This window comes from Ovis aries, chromosome 1 (assembly GCF_016772045.2).
Source record: "Ovis aries strain OAR_USU_Benz2616 breed Rambouillet chromosome 1, ARS-UI_Ramb_v3.0, whole genome shotgun sequence".
Taxonomy (NCBI): Eukaryota; Metazoa; Chordata; class Mammalia; order Artiodactyla; family Bovidae; genus Ovis; species Ovis aries.
This window is the reverse complement of record NC_056054.1, coordinates 188,981,455-189,002,363: the sequence shown is the minus strand read 5'-3', so window position 1 is coordinate 189,002,363 and position 20,909 is coordinate 188,981,455. Positions and strand designations below refer to the sequence as shown.

The 20,909-nt window shown below is 45.4% G+C and overlaps 1 protein-coding gene across 7 annotated transcripts in view; it reads left to right on the top strand.

Moving 5' to 3' along the window:
• MYLK (myosin light chain kinase) overlaps positions 1 to 20,909 on the top strand; it is a 280,078-nt gene that overhangs the window by 117,359 nt on the left and 141,810 nt on the right. For all 7 annotated transcript variants that reach the window (XM_042232316.2, XM_060418652.1, XM_042232315.2 and 4 more), the window contains one exon: positions 17,089 to 17,296. In XM_042232316.2, coding sequence (XP_042088250.1) covers positions 17,089 to 17,296 — 208 coding nt within the window. The remainder of the gene's footprint in view (positions 1 to 17,088; positions 17,297 to 20,909) is intronic.

The following is a 20,909-nucleotide window of genomic DNA, read 5'->3' as shown; positions in this document are numbered from 1 at the left end:
CAGAGGCCAGGAGCTCCCTGAGAAGGTGTGTTTAGAAATAGGTGTGCTGAGGCCAAGGTGTGGGGTAGGGGTGGGAGCCCTGAGTGGGAAACAGTTAAGCTTCTCCAGGCTAAAGTGGGCTCTTAGGGGCACAATAAGTTTACAGACCCTTTTAGTATCCAACCTGAAGCTGACCCTTTTTGCAATGCAAAGTATGAGCCAGGCCATCTTTTTCTGCAGGCTGCTTTCCTGAAGGCACCCCTCAGGCACCATTCCTCTGTGTAAATTGCTTCTCCCTGCAACTTCCTGACACTCCCCGAGGGACTGGCAAACCCATTCTTACCTTTTCCCTATTCCTCAAGCCTGGAGGTGTCTGTAGCCAACTTGTCTAATTCCTTAAACACCTTACTTATTAGGGTGACCCCTGTGCCTGTCAGCACATCCACTCCTGTTTAGCAACTGTGTGAGCTGCACCTGGAATGCTCTGAGCTGGGTGGTCTGAGCAGTTACCTACAGTGAGGCCGTGGCCAAGCCCTGCCTACAGGCTCCGTGACTCTGTGCTACAACAGTGGCACCGATTGGGTTTCCTACAATTCTCTGTGATTAGAAAGGAAAGCAGATGCCCAGGCTTTTTGTAGACTGTCTGTTTACGCTCCTCCTTTCACTGAGGATATTCTAGGACGTGGGGAGAAGGGCTCTTTGGGCTACAAAGCTTCCAACACAGGAAGCCTTCAAGCTTCTCTTGTAGCAGTCTGGGAAATGGACTGATTTTGAATCTCTCTCGACCAGCCAAGGGTTGGTCTGCTGATGTCAGGCACACATCTTTGGGGGGCTGGGGAGGTACCCTAGCATCTAGCCAGTGATGCTATGTGTGGGGCTTGCCTCCTTTGGGGACGAACATGCTTGGTGCCAGCTCAGCTGGGGCCCAGCCTCCATGGATCCCTGAGGATCACATAGTTGAAAGGGACCTTGGCAGGAAGGGGGAAGGAAAGTTTGAGTTTTGTTTTTACTAAATAACTGGGCAAATTTTCCCTCCATTTTTCCAGATGCTTCTTCAGAAAAGAAATTTCAATGGCTTGGACTGGGAAATCTAAATCTGCTTTAAATGTGTGTTTTGAACTAGGACTCAAACCCCTCTGGCATTCCCTGCCCCCAGCATGCCACCAAGTGATACCCAGACAAGCACGGCATGCACAGGCTTGCTCACAACGGAACCTTCTAGGAGGGCCTGGCATTTGCTTCTTCTCTCTTTCCTGTGTCCCCTGGGGCCCTGCCTTAAAATTCCTGAACAATATCTTGTGCAAGAGCTGCACTGTGTGCAACTCAGTTGCCAAGAGTAATGAATCAGGCAGAAGTGGCTGAGGAGCACTCCCCGGGTGACACTAGGGTGTTTGTGGAGAGAAATGGGGGGAGGATCAGGAGCCCCAAGGCTCCTGCCAGGCTGTGCTCCCACTGCCCTGGCCTGCGATCCGTCTCTGTTCACCCCTCCTTGAGCCCGTCTCAGGGTGGGGACCCTGAGGGGCTGCCACGAGGTCAGCAGAGTTACCAGGAACCATCTGCTGTCCAGTCAGACTTGAGTGGCTGGTTCTTACACACACAGCTCTATCAACCGCCCACCCCAGCTCCCTGGGGGCTGATGCTGTATTGGGAGGTGGTCCCCGGAATCCCGCTCAACTCACCGCGGCAGCACCATATGGGGCTCCCCGCATCCTCCCTGTACCCCTTCAATCCTCAGTCCGCACCCCTTCCGTGGCCCTGCCTATGTGTGCCCTGTCATCTTGCAGGCTGGGAGCCACTCCAAGATGGAGTGCCTGTTGTCTCCATCTTATTTCCTGGCATGGAGAAGAGGCCTGTGTGGCAGGGGTACAGTGAGCAAGCATGGCTCAGAGAGAAAGAGGCAGGGGCCAGGCCACCCAGGGTCTTGGGAGCCATGGTAATTGGGCTTTATTCTTAGTGCAATGAGAAATTGTTGGAAATAGAGGAGTGACTTTGGTCTGATTTATGTGTTTTCAAACTTTTATTTCTTGTTTTAATACCTAACATAGATCTATTGTACTAAAGGCAATGTAGTATTTGGCAGAGGGATAAACACACGGCTTATTGAAACAAAACAGAGTTCAAAATAGATCCACATATATTTGGCTCATTGATTCTTTTTTACTGCTGTAAAATATACATAGCATAAAACTGACTGTTTTATCCATGTTTAAGTATACATACAGTTCAGTGGTAGTAAGTATATTCATATTGTTGTGTAATGAAACTCCACCACCCATTTCCCCAACTTTTTCCATCTTATAAAACTGAAACTTTGTACCCATTAAACACTAACTCCCCATTTCCCTCCTCCTCCCACCCCTGGCAACAAGCATTCCATTTTCTGTTTCCATGAAATTGATTATTCTAGATCTTCCTCTATGTGAGGGTTGGACCATGAAGAAGGTTGAACACCAAAGAACTGATGCTTTCGAATTGTAGTACTGGAGAAGATTCTTGAGAGTTTCTTGGAGAGCAAGGAGATCAAACCAGTCAATCCTAAAGGAAATCAACTCTGAATATTCACTGTAAGGACTAATGCTGAAGCTGAAGCTCCAATATTTGTCCATCTGATGCGATTAGCCAACACATTAGAAAAGACTCTGGTGCTGGAAAAGATTGAGGGCAGGAGGAGAAGAAGCTGACAGGATGAGATGGTTGGATGGTATCACTGACTCAATGGACATGAGTTGGAGCAAACTCTGGGAGATAATGAGGCACAGGGAAGCCTGGCGTACTACAGTCCATGGGGTCACAAAGAGTTAGACATGACTTAACAACTGAACAGCAACAGGTCCTTATCTAAGTGGAATCATGCACTGTTTGTCCTTTTGTGACTGGCTTGATGTCCTTTAGGTTCATCCATGTTGTAGCATGTATTATAATTTCCTTCCTTTTTAAGGCTGAATAATATTTCATTGTTTGTATATACCACTCCTTGTTTATCCATGCACCTGCTGATGGACATGGGGTGCTTCTGCCTCTTGGATATTATATAAATAGCACTGCTGTGAATATGGGTGTGCAAATGTCTATTCATGTCCCTTCTTTCAGTTCTTTTGGGTTTATATCCAGAAGTGAAATTGTCAGTCATATGGTAGTTCTATTTTTAATTTTGGGGGGAACCACTATACTGTTTTCCATAGCAGCTGTATCAGTCTATTTTCTCACCATCAGTATACAAGGATTCCAGTTTCTCTACATCCTTGCTTTTTTTTTTTAATGCTATCCAGCCTTAAAGTGAGTTTTTATTAAAAGAAAAAGAAAACTTATAAACCCACAAGGACAAATAGAATGAGAGAGAAACAACAGATGAATAGCAGATGAGCCATGTCAACAAATTGGTGGATGATGGAAAATGAATAGATGATTGGGTGACTTGGGCTTTAGCTTCTGTGTTGTGCTATACCCATGTCTAATTTTAAAAAGTAAGCCTGCTCGTGCCAAAACAGCTTCTATAAAGGCTGAGAAGTTGGTGGCATCATGAACTTTGAAAGTCCGGCTTGTGGACTGAAGCTGAAAATTGGAGGTTTGGTTAAAAATGTAATAACAAGCAGTTAGGGTATCAAATCCCCTCCCATACTCCATGTGCCAGGCCACTGCTCCTCTCTTGCCCTGAAAGATCAAAGTTTATCTGAAGAGAGACTGAACTTACCAACTCTCAACTCCTGGGCATGAGGTACAGCTGCAGGCAGGGTGAGGTGTTGTCCTCAAAAGGGAGAGGGGCTAAGTAGAAATCCGTGTATTGAAATGAGTCCCCTCATGGCCTTTCCTCAGTCAAAGTCCCAAATGCTGGCAGACAGACTTAATTACTGTGTCCAGACCACCACCCTCTCAGCAGGAAATCAGAAGTTCCTCTCTGTGGAACCTAATCATCTCAAGAGACAAGATCCATAGATAATGATAGTTGAGCATTTATACCCATTCACTCTACTGGGAGATCCAACAAGTTGACAAGGCCCCACTTGCATGAAGCTTTTAATTTCTTCACTCATATATGTGAAAAGTCAGTGAAGGATCATTAGCTCTTCCACGGAAGCCTCTGTTATTAAAAAGACAAAAAGCATCAAAAAAGAAACCAAGGAGGAACAGAAGACTACAGAAAATGTTGAAGAAATTCTGTCATCCCTCAGGGATAAGACGTTGCTTTCATTGAACAGGAAGAAGAGATTATTCAATGTGGTTTTTAAAACATGTGTTTATATATTTGGCTGCATCGGGTCCTAGTTGCATCATGAGGGGTCTTTCACTGCAGTGCACGCACTCTCTAGGTGTGGCATGAGGGCGCAGTATTTGTGGCACACGGCCTTAGTTACCCTGAGGTACGTGGGATCTGAGTTCCCTGACCCGGGACTGAACCCGTGTTCCCTGCACTGCAGGCAGATTCTTAACCACTGGGCCACCAGATAAGTCCCCTCACTGCAGTCTTGAAAACTCCAAAAAAGAAGATTCTTTGAAATTAATGATAGCCAAAATAATAACTTCAATAGATTGGTTGCACGATAAAGTTGAAGTCTCTTCAGTTCAGTTCAGTCGCTCAGTCGTGTCTGACTCTACGACCCCATAAACTGCAGCACGCCAGGCCTCCCTATCCATCACCAATTCCTGGAGTTTACCCAAACTCATGTCTATTGAGTCGGTGATGCCATCTAACCATCTCATCCTGTGGCATTCCCTTTTCTTCCTGCCTTCAATCTTTCCCAACATCAGCGTCTTTTCAAATGAGCCAGCTCTTTGCATCAGGTGGCCAAAATATTGGACTTTCAGCTTCAACATCAGTCCTTCCAATGAACACCCAGGACTGATTTCCTTTAGGATGGACTGGTTAGCTCTCCTTGCAGTTCAAGGGACTCTCAAGGGTCTTCTCCAACACCACAGTTCAAAAGCATCAATTCTTCAGCACTCAGCTTTCTTTATACTCCAACTTTCACATCCATACATGACCACTGGAAAAACCGTAGCCTTGACTAGACGGACCTTTATTGGCAAAGTAATGTCTCCACTTTTCAATATGCTGTCTAGGTTGGTCATAACTTTCCTTCCAAGGAGCAAGCAAGTGTCTTTTAATTTCATGGCTGCAATCACCATCTGCAGTGATTTTGGAGCCCCCCAAAATAAAGTCTGACACTGTTTCCACTGTTTCCCCATCTATTTCCCATGAAGTGATGGGACCAGATGCCGTGATCTTCGTTTTCTGAATGTTGAGCTTTAAGACAACATTTTCACTCTCCTCTTTCACTTTCATCAAGAGGCTCTTTAGTTCTTCTTCACTTTCTGCCATAAGGGTGGTATCATCTGCATATCTGAGGTTATTGGTATTTCTCCCAGCGATCTTGATTCCAGCTTGTGCTTCTTCCAGTCCAGCATTTCTCATGATGTACTCTGCATATAAGTTAAAGAAGCAGGGTGACGATATACAGCCTTGATGTACTCCTTATCCTGTTTGGAACCAGTCTGTTGTTCCATGTCCAGTTCTAACTGTTGCTTCCTGACCTGCATACAGGTTTTTTAAGGGGCAGGTCAGGTGTTCTGGTATTCCCATCTCTTTCAGAATTTTCCACAGTTTATTGTGATCCACACAGTCAAAGGCTTTGGCATAGTCAATAAAGCAGAAATAGATGTTTTTCTGGAACTCTTTTGCTTTTTCAATGATCCAGCGGATGTTGGCAATTTGATCTCTGGTTCCTCTGCCTTTTCTAAATCCAGCTTGAACATCTGGAATTTCACAGTTCATGTATTGCTGAAGCCTGGCTTGGAGAATTTTGAGCATTACTTTGCTAGCATGTGAGATGAGTGCAATTGTGAGATAGTTTGAGCATTCTTTGGCATTGCCTTTCTTTGGGATTGGAATGAAAACTGAGCTTTTCCAGTCCTGTGGCCACTGATGAGTTTTCCAAATTTGCTGACATATTGAGTGCATCATTTTCATAGCATCATCTTTCAGGATTTGAAATAGCTCAACTGGAATTCCATCACCTCCACTAGCTTTGTTCATAGTGATGCTTCCTAAGGCCCACTTGACTTCACATTCCAGGATGTCTGGCTCTAGGTGAGTGATCACACCGTCGTGATTATCCGGGTCGTGAAGATCTTTTTTGTACAGTTCTTCTATGTATTCTTGCCACCTCTTCTTAATATCTTCTTCTTCTGTTAGGTCCATGCCATTTCTGTCCTTTATTGAGCCCATCTTTGCATGAAATGTTCCCTTGGTATCTCTAATTTTCTTGAGGAGATGTCTAGTCTTTCCCATTCTGTTGTTTTCCTCCGTGTCTTTGCACTGATCTCTGAGGAAGGCTTTCTTATCTCTCCTTGCTATTCTTTGGAACTCTGCATTTAAGAATATCTTTCCTTTTCTCCTTTGCTTTTGCTTCTCTTCTTTTCACAGCTATTTGTAAGCCTTCCCCAGACAGCCATTTTGCTTTTTTGCATTTCTTTTCCTTGGGGTTGGTCTTGATCCCTGTCTCCTGTACAATATCTTGAACCTCCATCCACAGTTCATCAGGCACTCTGTCTATCAGATCTAGGCCCTTAAATCTATTTCTCACTTCCACTGTATAATCCTAAGGGATTTGATTTAGGTCATACCTGAATGGTCTAGTGGTTTTCCCACTTTCTTCAATTTAAGTCTGAATTTGGCAATAAGGAGTTGATGATCTGAGCCACAGTCAGCTCCCTGTCTTGTTTCTGCTGACTGTATAGAGCTTCTCCATCTTTGGCTGCAAAGAATATAATCAATCAAAACACAAAAATTCCTCAAAATGGAAAGATATGCATTATCTACAATGAAAAGACCTATTACCAAGGATCTAATACAATGAGTGAATAGAGACTTACAACCAAGCACCTCATCATGGAGTTCTAGGCTGTCAGGGATAAACAGAAGCTTTGAAGGAGAAAACCCGCACACATACACTGGGTCATAGAGGAAGGATTGGCATGGCATTATACCTCTTGTAGCCACACTGGATGCCAGAATCAGCGACTTCAAATGCCATGAAGCAATACCTTCAAAATTCTGAAGGAAGATTTTCCACTATAATTCTTTTCCTAGAGAAACTGCCAGTTGAGTATAAAGTAGAGTATTGAAACTTTTGGAAATGACTTTTGGAAACTTAAAGATTTAATCTTCCTTGCATTTGTTCATAAGAAACCGCTGGAGGAGGACGTGTTCAACCAAAGTGGTGGCACCCAAGAGGATGGTGAAGGAAAGTCCCCAGAGCACTATGCACCAGGCCTAGATAGCATTGATTCGGATTTGGAGCACAGCAACAGAATGTTCCAGGAGAGATATCTCCAATGGAGGAAAAAATAAAAGCCATCAATACATTTGACCATTGCTGAGATGACACTTACTCCTTGGAAGGAAAGTTATGACCAACCTAGACAGCATATTAAAAAGCAGAGCCATTGCTCTGCCAACAAAGGTCCATCTAGTCAAGGCTATGGTTTTTCCAGTAGTCATGTATGGTTGTGAGAGTTGGACTATAAAAAAAGCTGAGGGCCAAAGAATTGATGCTTTTGAACTGTGATGTTGGAGAAGACTCTTGAGAGTCCCTTGGACTACAAGGTGATCCAACCAGTCCATCCTAAAGGAGATCAGTCCTGAGTGTTCATTGGAAGGACTGATGTTGAAGCTGAAAGTCCAATATTTTGGCCACCTGATGTGAAGAGCTGACTCATTTGAAAAGACCCTGATGCTGGTAAAGACTGAGGGCAGGAAGAGAAGGGGACAACAGAGGATGAAGTGGTTGGATGGCATCAGCAACTCAATGGACATGAGTTTGCATAGAGTCCGGGAGTTGGTGAGCCTAGTCTACTGCAGTCCATGGGGTCACAAAGAGTTGGACACTACTGAGCAACTGAAGTGAATTGACTGAGATGAATTTTATAGTTCTCTTGAGAAGTTGCATTCTTAAAAAAAAAAAAATCAAACCAAACATAAGGCAGGTATTAACTCCAGGGAAAAAAAATCTATTAATAATTGTAATATACTAGTAGCTTGGCAGTGAGTGAAACTAAAATAAAGCAAACACTAACACACTGGCATAATAAAAATTGTCATTAGTTACTGGGGGTAGGGGAAGAGCTTATGGGAAGGTTGAGAGCTAAAAGCTCATGTTTCATATAGAGAAGTTAAGACATAATGTCTAAAATTTGAAAGAATAAAATAGTTGTGCAAGCTTGTTACTTAGAAACACTGGGGAAGGAAACAGAAGGAATGGCTAAAAGAGGTGAAGATGAAAACATTTTAGGAAAGCATGTTGGGTGATGTTTTTCAGCCTGGTGGGCAGCCAGACGCACTGCATAGGAAACAACTTTGGATTTCTTACCTGGCATGATTCTCTGTGCAGATGAGGGTGCCTTTGGGCAGTGAGGTCTGGGGAGGACGTTCTGCTATTAAGTAGCAAACTCACACTGCTGCTGCTGCCCCTGGTGCAGTTATTTTTGACAGCAGCACAGAGGCGCTCTCCCGACCATGTTGCTGCAGGCAGCCCGAGAGGGCCTGCCATCCAAGCTCCACCTGCTCTCCCCGCTCCCTCGCAGCCTGCCACCTGGGAGAGGCAAGCAGAATGCAGGCTTTGTGTGGTGATGTGTGTGCATGTGGGGCAGGTGGTCAGCAGCCGCCAGGAGAGACAGTCCAGGTGAGGGAGCCAAGCCGAGATGCTTTCGGTGGCTGGGACCCTCTGGTCACTTTTGCCCACCTTTGCTTTTAAATAGAATTGCCTCATATTCTCAGAGAGTCCTCAGAGGACGGGACCTTCCCGGGACAATCTGTGGCCGGATTGAGTCTTGTGGACTTTTGAGTCTCGTGGCGTCTGGGCTCTACTGTTTGAGGAGTCAGAAGCCGCTGCCAAGTGGCCTGTGTGTTTGGGGAGGAGCACTCTGCTCCATCTCTTCTGCCAGCAAAGTATGTCTCTCTGTCTCCAGATCCAACTATAACAGGCCAGAAACTCCAGATTTATTACCCCAGATTTATTTCCTTCCCGAAACTTGCCCATGCCCTTGAAATTCCAAGGCTGCATTAGTCAGTGAGGCAGAAATCAAGGGGATGGTCTCTGTCTTGAAGTTTCACATGATATTATAGGAGTGAGATGATGGTACAGGCAAAACTACAGATGGGATATTTCTTTTAAAATGTGTTTTTTTCTATTACATAAAATCAGCAATCACTTTTCAAAAGGGGTTTACCCTTCAAATAAAAATAATAAGCCAGTTCCACTAAGGCAAAAGGTGTTCTCAAAGTGTTAGTTTTTTATCTAATTAAGGGTGTGACACCTTGAAGTTGTGTATAAGAATTCGAGTTGTGTAAGAGGAGGCTCAGCAAGCCCAGAAGTTCACAAGTACTGGCATTTCTTAGGGCTAAAGCAGTTTCAGCTGTCAAAGCTTTGAGCTGAATGGATGCTAAGGTACCTTATTATAAGGAATCACTAACCTCAGAGAGAAGAGACAGAGGACCTAACCTTTTGAATTTCTTAACGTACTATTGTACATGTGTTTTCTCATTTGATCATAAGCTTATTCATGGAAATAGATACTGAGATAGTTCCATCTCACAGTTGTATAAACTGAGGGCCAAGTAAGTTAAGTAACTTGCCCAAGGTCAGGCAACTGGTGGTTGCTACAGCCAGCACCCACACATGGCTCTGTCTGATTCCAGATGCCATATACCTTCCTGAATTAGGACTCTTGTTTGCAAGGGACAGAAACCAAGTGCATGGGTTAAATGAAAGACAGGTATTGTCTCATATGACTGCGTGGATCCTAAGTTCACCGCAGCTCTGCCTGCCATGCGTCCATCTCCTTCCTTCTCCACCGTGTATGTGATGTCTTACCGTGCACATGGCTTGCTTCTCTTAGGTGGAGGGAAGGAAACAGAAGTGGGAATGGGGGAGGATGGCTGCCCACAGGTAGCTTCAGGCTTACATCTTCCCAGCTTAGGATCCCTGTGAAGAGACAGTTTATTCTAACTGAAATTGCAGGGAAGAGTCCTGATTGGCTGGCTTGGATCGGGCTCATTGTGGAAGCTTGAGTGCTTTGGCCAGAAGGCAGCTGCTGATTCCTCTCCACCGACTCACCTGAGGTGGGCAAAAGGGAAGGGAGCAGATCTTCAAAGGAGGGGCTTGCTCTGCTAAAGGGGGGCAGGAGATCCTGAGCACATCCAACAAAGCCCAGCCACAGCACTAATTTGTTAAACTTCTGTGATACCAAGCAGCTCTTATTAAAATTTTAATACATCTGAGAGTATGTCTCAGTTCAGTATTAGAAACTGGAGGGTGAGCTTAGCTGCTGGGCCAGCCTCACCAGCTGGAGACGCTGGTTCCGTGGAAGCCTTTGTTAGGGGAGGTAAAGCCAGAACTCAGGGCTTTGTGCAGAGAGGTTCCCAGTAAGGCTGAAGTCCCACAGCCATCCCACAGGGACGGGATCTCAAGTGGAAGGACACTTGTTTTCATAGGAAAACCCTGAATTTGGAAGTACTAGGAAAACATCAGTGTCACAGGTTCTGATTATATTTAGAATTGTTTCTTTGTTAGACTGCACCAGAGTTTTAAATGCTTGTGTCATTGAAAGGAAATCAAAAAGTTGCACACATTGATAAGCTTGAGCTAGATAAAAGAAGTCAGACTTCTTGTTTGAAACAGTCGGAGGGCCTGAGGTATATAGCCCAAGGCTGCCGAGCTGTAAGCTGTCTCGCGTTTTCTGTGGGAATAACAGTGTGATCTCAGTCTGGCAGATGTCGGGGTATGGGGGTGTCTGTGTCCTGGGCCAAAGAAAAAGAAAACTTGCCACAGGAAGTGAGAGTGGCTGGTCACAGAGAGAGACTTCCAGCATCTTTCCTGAAGACCTAGGTGGCCTTCTCCGAGCCTGTGTGAAGAGTGCTTCTCTGCATTTTGCTTTTGTTTTTCACGGAACTGCTTCAGTCCCTGCTGTTTCACAACCTTGGACTTAAGGGCAGAGAGGGTCCAGCAGTTTAAGCCTCTCACTAATTGCTGCTTTTAGCTGGTATGATCTCTTCCTGAAAATTCTGTGGGTTCAGTCAAGGCTTTTGACTGTTGGTGATGGGATTATTCAAAGCCTTAATTAAGTTCCTGCCTCTTCAATGGGCCAGGTGCTGGGTGCTGACACAGACCCAGGCCCCTAAACTGTCATGTCATACCTGTGGTTCATCCTTCACTCTTCACTCTCATAATATATCCATGATGTAAGTTTCATAGGCATTTTCTGTGGTCTAATTTGCTGGAGGTGTGAATATTTTAATTATTTCTGTGCGTCCATGTCCATTTATTATCTGGATGAGCTTATACTTGGAGATGGGACAGAAGATTCATCTTCAGTGAATTCCTCAGGATCATTGGTTTCTTTGCTATTATTTTCAGTTTTTAAATCACCAGCTCTGTCCTAGTCATTTATCCTAGGAGAATTTATTTATGTAGAAGAAGCTGCCTTGAAATAGGGCAAGAAGTTCAGAGTGATGGGCTATAGGCAGGCTGGCAATCATAGGAAGCATGGAGACAGTTGTGTTGCCGAATCAGCTTTGTCTGCCTTGAGGAGAGGGACATCAGTCCGGCAGGTTTCCTTAATTTCCCATCCTTCAGGCTCAGCCTTTCCCAGCATTGATTTTGGTTACTCAGTAGGATTCAAAGAAATACTTATGGACAGCCCCTTCATCTATTATTCCCAGCCCCAAGGATTTCTCAGCTCACTGCTCACATCTTTGTGTATCTTTCCAACTCCCCAGTGTCCCGCTGAGCAGTCCCCTTTCACCCGGGCTTTAGTGTAATCCTGGTTTCTCTCTCTTTCTTTTTGGTCTCCCTCCATTCTCATCATGAGCAGAGCTTCAGTTTCCTGTCTTGCCCAGCTCAGCACTGCAGCTGTGTGGCTTGATGTCTTGCCCAGCTCGGCACTGCAGCTGTGTGGCTTGGCAGTGTGCAAACACGGACAGGTCCACCCAGGTACAAAAGACATGCAGGAGATCATCAAAAGCAGAAACATTACCCCGTTTCTACCTCTTACCAAGCTGAGAAGGCAGATGTGTTGCTCTGAGTCTTGTAGGGGTATGGAGGCCAGAGAAGCTGACTTTGCTCTGGGCTTATACCCTGGTAGCCTGTTCCAGGCAACCCGGAATTGACTGCAAGCTCTTCACACACATCAGAGAAAAATCAAAAGATAGGTTCAATCCCTGGGTCAGAAAGATCCCCTGGAGGAGGGCATGGCAACCCACTCCAGCGTTCTTTCCTGGGTAATCCCATGGACAAAGGAGCCTGGCGGGCTACAGTCCATAGGGTCACAAAGAGTCAGACGCAACTGAAGTGACTGAGCACGCACCCCCTTAAGAATGTTTCACTTTCAGTCATTAAGCAGATCTCTAAACGGCACCAGATTCTGAAAAACTTCCCAGCGTGGCAGGCAGATATGACATGGAGCAAGCAGCTGCCCGCCTGCAGCCCAGCTTTCTCCTCACCAGCCAACACACACAGAATGAGCCCCCACTCCTTTTAAAGGTCTTTTGAGGCCATAAAGGCTCTTGGGGACATTTTATGGAACTGAAGCACAGTTTTACTAGTTTAAATTATTATAGGGGTTATGGTGACTCTATCTTTATTTTTATGACAAGTTGTCAGATATGCCCTTGATTTATTTGATCCCAAGCTTTTGTTTAAGAATACAGCCTCCAATTAAATGTGGTTACTGTGGCAAAAAATATGATTCTCCTTAGAATGACCCTCTTTGGGGCCATTTCCAAAAACTCATTATGGTGAGAAGTCAGAGCTGCCTACTCATAGTCACAGGCATCTCTCCTTGTGGTAGCTCAGTTTTCCCTTATGGAGGATTAGAGAGTATTAAAGCTGTGGGCTGGGCCCAGGGGAGACTGGAAAGGGAAGAATCTTCCCCCAGAAGCTAAGTGGGTCATTATTTATTTAATCCAGACTACTTCAGGGATAGAAGGGACCTGAGGCATCAAGAACTGTTTTCTCATCAATGAAAGGGAGGAATTACAACCTGAAGAGGTCAGGGAGCCAAGCCAGACCTAGGACACAGGCCTGGCTGTTATGTCATGTCTCCTCTGACCCACACTGGCTCTCCTAGGGATGTCTTGGGCACATGCATGGCACCCATCCTATCTGTCTTAGGCCGTTAGGGTATTTCTGCCAGGACGGAAATACAATAGATGGGGTGGTTTAAACAACAGAAATTTATTTCTCACAGTTTTGGAGACTGGAAAGTCCAAAATCAAGGCCCCTGCAGATTCAGTGTCTGGGGAGATCCAGCTCTTGGTTCATAGATGGCCAGCTTCTTACTGTGTCCCCACATGGTAAAAAGGAGTGAGAGAGCTCCCTGGAATAGCTTTTGTAAGGACACTAATCCCATTCATGAGGGTCCCACCCTTCTGACCTAATCACTCCAAAGGGCCCGCCTCCCAATATAATCACATTAAGGGTTCCGATTTCAACATGAGCCACATTTAGCCTATGGCACTGTCCTTTGTTACTCTAAGGAAGCAGCCCTAGACTTGCTTTTAGCATGCCCATGACCATTGACATTTTCCCCAAGTGGGGAACAGATACTGCTTTAACATAGGGGAGGTTTAGGGTCTATAAGGGAGAGACATTTATCAATGCTTTAGGTTCTATAGTATTTATCTTACCAAAAACATAAATTTACAGTGAGGCACAGAGAGACAGCTACTCAACTGGTAGACCAAAATTGTGGCCCCAGGTCTGCCACTTGGTCTTAACGATGCAAATCATTTACTTCTCCAGGCCTCTTTCCTTAGCTCTCAGGGCTTAATAATATGACTGGCCTTGCATGCTGTCACAGACACTCTTGGTACCCCATCCGAATCACCTTCACCAGGCTGCTACACCTGCTCCCAGTTGCTCTGAGTGTCAGTTAAGGGCTTGGCTTCCTGAATCCTTATCTCAGGTTCTGCTTCTGCTTCCCAAGACACTGCCATTATAGCACTGCAAGAATCAAATAAGATTCTCTATGTGGAAGACTCTGAAAACTGAAGTATCACTGGGCTTTTATTGCAGTTTTGACTGGGCTATAAAAGTCCCAGCTGTGGCTTCTTGGCAGAAGGCCCGTGATGAAGGCAGATAAGACATCCAGGGAGGGCAGGGCTGCTGTCACACACCCAAGAATGTGAGTCTGGGTTTCTCTTCTTTCCCCACCTAGGAGCCCAAGATAGTGGGAAGACAATAAAAATGAGTTTACTTGAAGCTGAGTAATTTTTAGGTAAGGTTAGGTAGTGACTGAACAAGTTTTTCCATATTGGAAGGATAAGAATTGGAGCTGCAGATCATTCAGACCTTGGAACAGAAAAAGGTCATAGAAATTCCTGCTTTTGCTTCAGATGCAGGGTGTACAAAAGTCCATTGCTAACTGCAGTTTTCTAAGTGGCACTAGTTTCACCATTTAAAAAAAAAATCCTTGGATACTTACTTTGATATATAAAGGCACTGCAGAGGTGGATTTGGTGGTGTGGGGTGGAGGGGAATGTCTACGCATGTAGAAAATGAGAGGAAAACAGAAAGGGAAATAGGGATCAGTGTCCTCAAGGTCTGGAGCGCTTGCAGTGTCCCCGGTTAATCATTGATGCCTCTGGCCCTGATGGCCTCAGAGCTGGCACCACTGCAGGGGGCCAGAGCACTCGCTCATGGAATGCCAAGGATGCATTTGGTGAAGTTAATGATTCACCACCTGCCCCGAGTCCCAGGGCCCTGCATCCCTTTCTCTGGCACTGACAGAAGGTTACCCGATCATTTTCTGGAGGTGAGGCTGGCCCTGCCTAACAAGGTGGAGGGAAGGATGATGACTCACAAATTCACTGTAAGACCAGACTCCCAAGACGCTTCCTTCTGTAGGAAAGTTTCTTTCCTTAGCTGTTTCCTGAAGACAAGCTTCACAGAGAAAAAGAATGTGCTACTAGAGTGATTGTCTGATATTCCTTGGCATGAAGTTTTGTGCCAAGAGTGCACCACAAGATGATATGGTTTTTACATGGATATGTGGCATCTGCCACATGCAGACATGCAGAATGCTTATTTGTGTACCACTTTTAACTTCAATTCTAGCTTTAGGTACCTTGAGAGGTTCCACAGATTAATAAATGGTTGTGCTCTACATTTGTTATGTGCATGTGTGTTAAGTCACTTCTGTTGTGTCTGACTCTTTGCGACCCCATGGGCTGTAGCCCACTAGGCTCATCTGTCCACGGGATTTCCCAGGCAAGAATACTGGAGTGAGTGCCATGCCCTGCTCCAGGGTATCTTCCTGACCCAGGAATCAAACCTGCATCTTCTGTGACTCCTCAGTGCAGGCAGCTTCCTTACCACTGAGCCACTGGGGAAGTCATATATTCATTATACAGACACACTAATATGAAAGGAACACATGTTTTCATTTAAATTTTTTCTGTTTTACAAAGATCAAGGGTGTTATTTGCAAAAATATCAGAAAATGATAGTTAAGTAAAAGGAAAAGGAGAAACCCAGAGGTGATCTCTTTTTGTTTCATATCACAATAGACGTTATAATAGGCATGTGTTCCCCTTCAACCCCATCACCCTGAGATAGGATATGTGTGCTTGGCAAGGCTGCAATGGTCCAGGTGTGAGTGCACAGCCACCTACCCTCCCCTTGCTCCCATGTGCTGATAAATCATCCTCTCTGACCTCGCTGAGGCATGTGATGAGGATTATAGTTGCCAGTCACTGAAGGCTTTCTTTGTAAATGCAATTTGGGGTTATCCAGTGAATCTGGGTCTTGCTGCATCTGTACCCATTCTCTCTTGTCTTGGAAGTGGATACGTGTGTAAAAGCTACTGCTGCCACCTATTTGCAACACCAACAGTTTCTTTCTCAGGAGGGTTCTATGATGTCTTCTGTGCATTTCCAATGCTAAAATCCCCCAATTCAGGGTCCCAGGGCTTGCACTGATGGGCCAGTCTGAGCCCTGCTCCTCTGAAGAGGAATCCATTCCGAAGGGCTGATTGAATTTCTTGGGTTTCAGGGCCCTTGGGGAACTTTCTTTGAAACTCAAAGTGATTTCTTTTCTTGGAACTTATCTCTCCCTGCATTTCCTCCTCATTGGGGAAACATCTTCTCTCTGAACAAGTTGCTATGAGGCTCAGATAAGTTAAGTATTTAGAAAAGTGCTTAACACTTAGCACTCAGAAGATGTTAGCTTTGTAGAGAGAGTGGTCTCGGGTAGCACTGCCTGATAGACACATCAAGCAAGGCACATATGTAGGTGTACCTTTCCTAGTAGCTACATTAAAACACTAAAAAGAAACAAGTGAAATTACTTCTAACAGTATATTTTATTTAACCCAATATGTCAAAGTTACTATCTTTTCAATAGGTAATCAGTATTTCTAAATTATCGAGGCATTTTACATTCTTTTTTCTTACTAACTCTTCAAAGCCGCTTGTGTAATTTACACTTAAACTTACGGTGTGACTCAGGATCAGCCACATTTCAAGCACCTGGTCACCGTGTGTGGCTAGTGGCCGCCGAACTGGGCAGCTCAGATCTAGAACCTTGCTACCCAAGGTGAGTTCTAGGGACCAGCAGCCTCAGCAGCACCTGAGAGCTTATCTGAATGGCAGAATCTCAGGCCCACCCCAGACCTATAGAAGTAGAATCTGCATTTTTAAGAAGTATCTGTTGCTTGTTAGAGTGGGAAGCGTTGGTCTAGAATCCCCATGTTCAGTCCCCACCCCTGGGGTTCTGATTTAATTGGTCTAAGGTTGGACCTGGGCACTAGTATTTGCTTTGAATCTCCTGCAGTGATTCTAATCATGCAACCAGGCTTGAGAGACATCTGTGTGGTGGGCTCTGAAGCCAGGATGCCTGACTTGGCCACTTTCTATCTTCAAGGCCTCAAGAAATCTACCAAAACTCTTCATCTCAATTTCCTCATCTCTAAAATGGAGATGAAAGTAATATTTGTTTCACGGGCTGCTTATGAGGATTATATGAGTTAATACATGTAAAGTACCCAGAACAATACTTGATGCATAAGAAGTACTCCTTATATACAAGCTCTCACCCTTTCTTCTTTTCCTTGAAGGTTCGGGGCTACCCAGAGCCCCAAGTGACATGGCACAGAAACGGACAACCCATCACCGGTGGGGGCCGCTTCCTGCTGGACTGTGGTACCCGGGGGACTTTCAGCCTTTTGATTCATGCTGTGCGTGAAGAGGACAAGGGAAGGTATACCTGTGAAGCCACTAACGGTAGTGGTGCCCGCCAGGTGACAGTGGAGTTGACAGTAGAAGGTGAGTGCCAGGAGGTGAAAACGCTGGGGAGAGATAAGCCGTCGCTTTCCTATGGCCCGCAGCTCCTGCTTCAGCCCTCTCTTGGGAGAGGAACCCACGAGAGACAACATCCCCATATCCCTGAACTCAGGGCCTTGTCGTCTGATGGGGGAAATGTGGTCCCCGGAACACGGGAGGCATCCAGGAGACAATGTCAGACTGCACGTCACCTCACTCCCCAGCTTCAGCCTTCCCTTTGCTCCCCTCACGCTGAGACTGAGCCTGGGTGGACTCCTCATCATGGCCTCACAAGGCCCAGTGTGCTCCTGCCTGGCTCTCCAGACCCCTTTCCTTCCGCTCCTCCACTGTGGTCACTGCTTGCTCCACTGCGGCCTCACTGGCCTTCTGCTTCTCCTTGAGCAAAACCTCAGGGCCTTCGCCTGCTGTTCCCTGTTTAAAGAAGAGCTCTTTCCGCAGCCCTGCCCCTGACTTGGCCCCTCACTTACCTCAGATCTCTGCTCAGACATCCCCTCCTTGGAGAACCGTCTCTGATGTTTCATCCCCAGGGCTCTCCGTCCTCTCACTCCACCCCAACTTTTCCTTCCAGGGCTATCACTGTCTCCTATTTTACTGTCTCCTCCAAATACCCCTGACTGGAAGCTCTAGAGGAAGAGGGGTTTTTATCTGTTTACTGCTGTATCTCCAGCATCTAGAAAACTTCCTGGCATGTGATACTGAACTATTTAGAGAATGAACAATGTTTATTATCATCACTATAAAGTAATACAGGCCCGTCATAAAAAGCTTTGTAAAACTAAAAAAAAATATATAGGAGATAAACATACCAGCCTGTTAACACTGATTATTTTGTTGTTGTTCTTTTTCCTTTGTACTTAAAAAAATTTTTATTAGCTTCAAAAGTTCCAGGAAAACATTTGGCTGTAAGTAAAACTATTCCTTTGTGGCTGGTATATCTCCGACATGCTAAAGACACTCCACCAGTGAGAACATTTCCAGTTCAGGCCACGGGCTGCTGCTTAATGGCCTGACATCTTAAAGGATGTGGGCATTCATCAGACCCTCAGAAGTATAACAAGAGTCCCTCTACCCTTCCTAAGGGGTTATAAACCAGAGGGTCAGACTCATTTTCTCCTGTCTCAGAAAACAGCCCTCCCAACCTTGATTTCAAGGGACACTATGTGCCAGAGAAGGTTTCAGAAGGTGGTGAGGTGTACCCAGGCCAATGTTTTTCCTGTTTGCTTGCATCATGAAAGGACAGACAGGCTGTTTCACAGAACAGGATATGCATAGTTTGGATGCTTTCCCCAAATTCTTCAACTAATTGACTCATTCTTTTTAATGGCCTTCCAGTACCTGTGGGCTGGGGTATTCCATGTGGAAAGTGGTCCCTAGTCAGTCTCTGAATGGCCCCTATCTTGGCCAGTTCTGGTCCTGTGATTTCCCCTACATTACGCACCTTTCATGCCCAAACTTGAGTTAAGGCCCACAGATAAAAATTACTTTATCCTCATGTGTTACTCACCCCAGGCTGCCATAACAGAATACCGCAGACTGCATGCCTTAAATAACAGAAATTAATTTTCTCACAGTTTTGGCAGCTGGAAGTTCAAGCTCAGGGTCCAGCAGGATTTGGTTTCTGGTGAAGGCTGTTTCTGACTAGCCACCTTTCTGCTGTGTCCTCTCATGGTGAAGACAACTCTGGTGTCTCTTGATCTTCCTTTAAGGGCACCAGCCTTATTGGATTAGGTGTGTGTAGGTGTTAGTCACTCAGTCCTGTCCAATTGTTTGCAGCCCCACGGACTGCAGCCCTCCAGGCTCCTCTGCCCATGGAATTTGCTGGAGTGGGTTGCCATTTCCTACTCCAGGGGATCTTCCTGAGCCAGGGGTAGAACCCTCAGCTCTTGCGTCTCCTGCACTGGCAGGTGGGTTCCTCACCACCGCGCCGCCTGGGAAGCCCTCTTGGATTAGGGCCGCTCCCTTATGACCTCATTGAGCTTTGTCACGTCTTCAAAGGCCCTGACTCCCAATACAGCCACATGGGGTGAGAGTGGGGGCGATTAGGGTTTCAATATATGAATTTGGTTGGGGACACAGCAATGTTTAAAACATCCCTTTTCTGATTTTCTATTTGAAACTGGGGAAATGAGAAATCAGAGGTCCGAGGTTCTGGTCCCAACCTTTGCCAATAAATGTGTGACTTTAAATCCCATATCTCTGTTTCTGCAGAATAAAGGGTTTGAATTCTCTGGTCTCTGCAGCCTGGACTAGTCCTTGTTTTCTATGATCCATTTTAAAGGAATGGAGTTGGTAGGAGTATAATCTGTGCTCAGTCATATCTGACTCTTTTGCAACCCCATGGACTGTAGACCACCAGGCTCCTCTGTCCATGGGATTTTACAGGCAAGAAAACTGGAGTGTGTTGCCATTTCCTCCTCCAGGGGAATCTTCCTGACTCAGGCATCAAACCCATGTCTCTTGAGTCTCCTGCACTGGCAGGTGGATTCTTTACCAGTAGCGCCACCTGGGGAGCTATATACAACCCAGGTCACATGAAATCTTTTTTTTTTTTTTTTTTTTCGATTCCCATCAGTGAGAACATTAGACCTGATGTCTCAACTAAGCAGGAAAAGTTTTATTAGGTTATGGTACTTGGGGAGGGGAAAGGAAAGCAGGAGAGCTGTTAACAGAATGGGAAACCACTAAAGCTCTCAACCCTGTCCCCTCCCCTTTGGCTTTAATTTGGGGAGACCACTGAAGATGTTTTATTCTTTCTAACACTAGGAGATAGAGAAAAACCTAAAGGCCACAGCCCTTGTAAATGTGAATGGCCCTGTATTCCTTTTTGCTTCTACATCAAAGGCCAGTTTCGGCCCATGTGTGGTTTGGGACCACCCCATTGACCACAGGCCTGAAAGAATCCACTCTGCTCCCTTATGCCATGGATAAATTGTCAATGGTGCTATGCTAGCCCAAAGGGAATCCAGCAGCGCCCCCTGCTTCTCACCAGCTTTATGTACTATGCTTTTTACTTATGCTTCATATTTAGAAAGAGCAGAGCTTCTGGAATTAAGAGTATGATTCATATGTGGAGCTTTTTAAACCCCCTAATGGTGAAGTTTAGTTGGCAGTGTTATCCAATGGTCTTGGATTTTAGCTCCACTAGAGGGCAGACACACTGAAACCATACTCACAGAAAACTAGTCAATCTAATCATACTAGAACCACAGCCTTGTCTAACTCAATGAAACTAAGCCATGCCCACGGGGTAACCCAAGACAGGCGGGTCATGGTGGAGAGGTCTGACAGAATGTGGTCCACTGGAGAAGGGAATGGCAAATCACTTCAGTATTCTTGCCTTGAGAACCCCATGAACAGTATGAAAAGGCAAAATGATAGGATACTGAAAGAGGAACTCCCCAGGTCAGTGGGTGCCCAAAATGCTACTGAAGATCAGTGGAGAAATAACTCCAGAAAGAATGAAGGGATGGAGCCAAAGCAAAAACAATACCCAGCTGTGGATGTGACTGGTGGTAGAAGCAAGGTCCGATGCTGTAAAGAGCAATATTGCATAGGAACCTGGAATGTCAGGTCCATGAATCAAAGCAAATTGGAA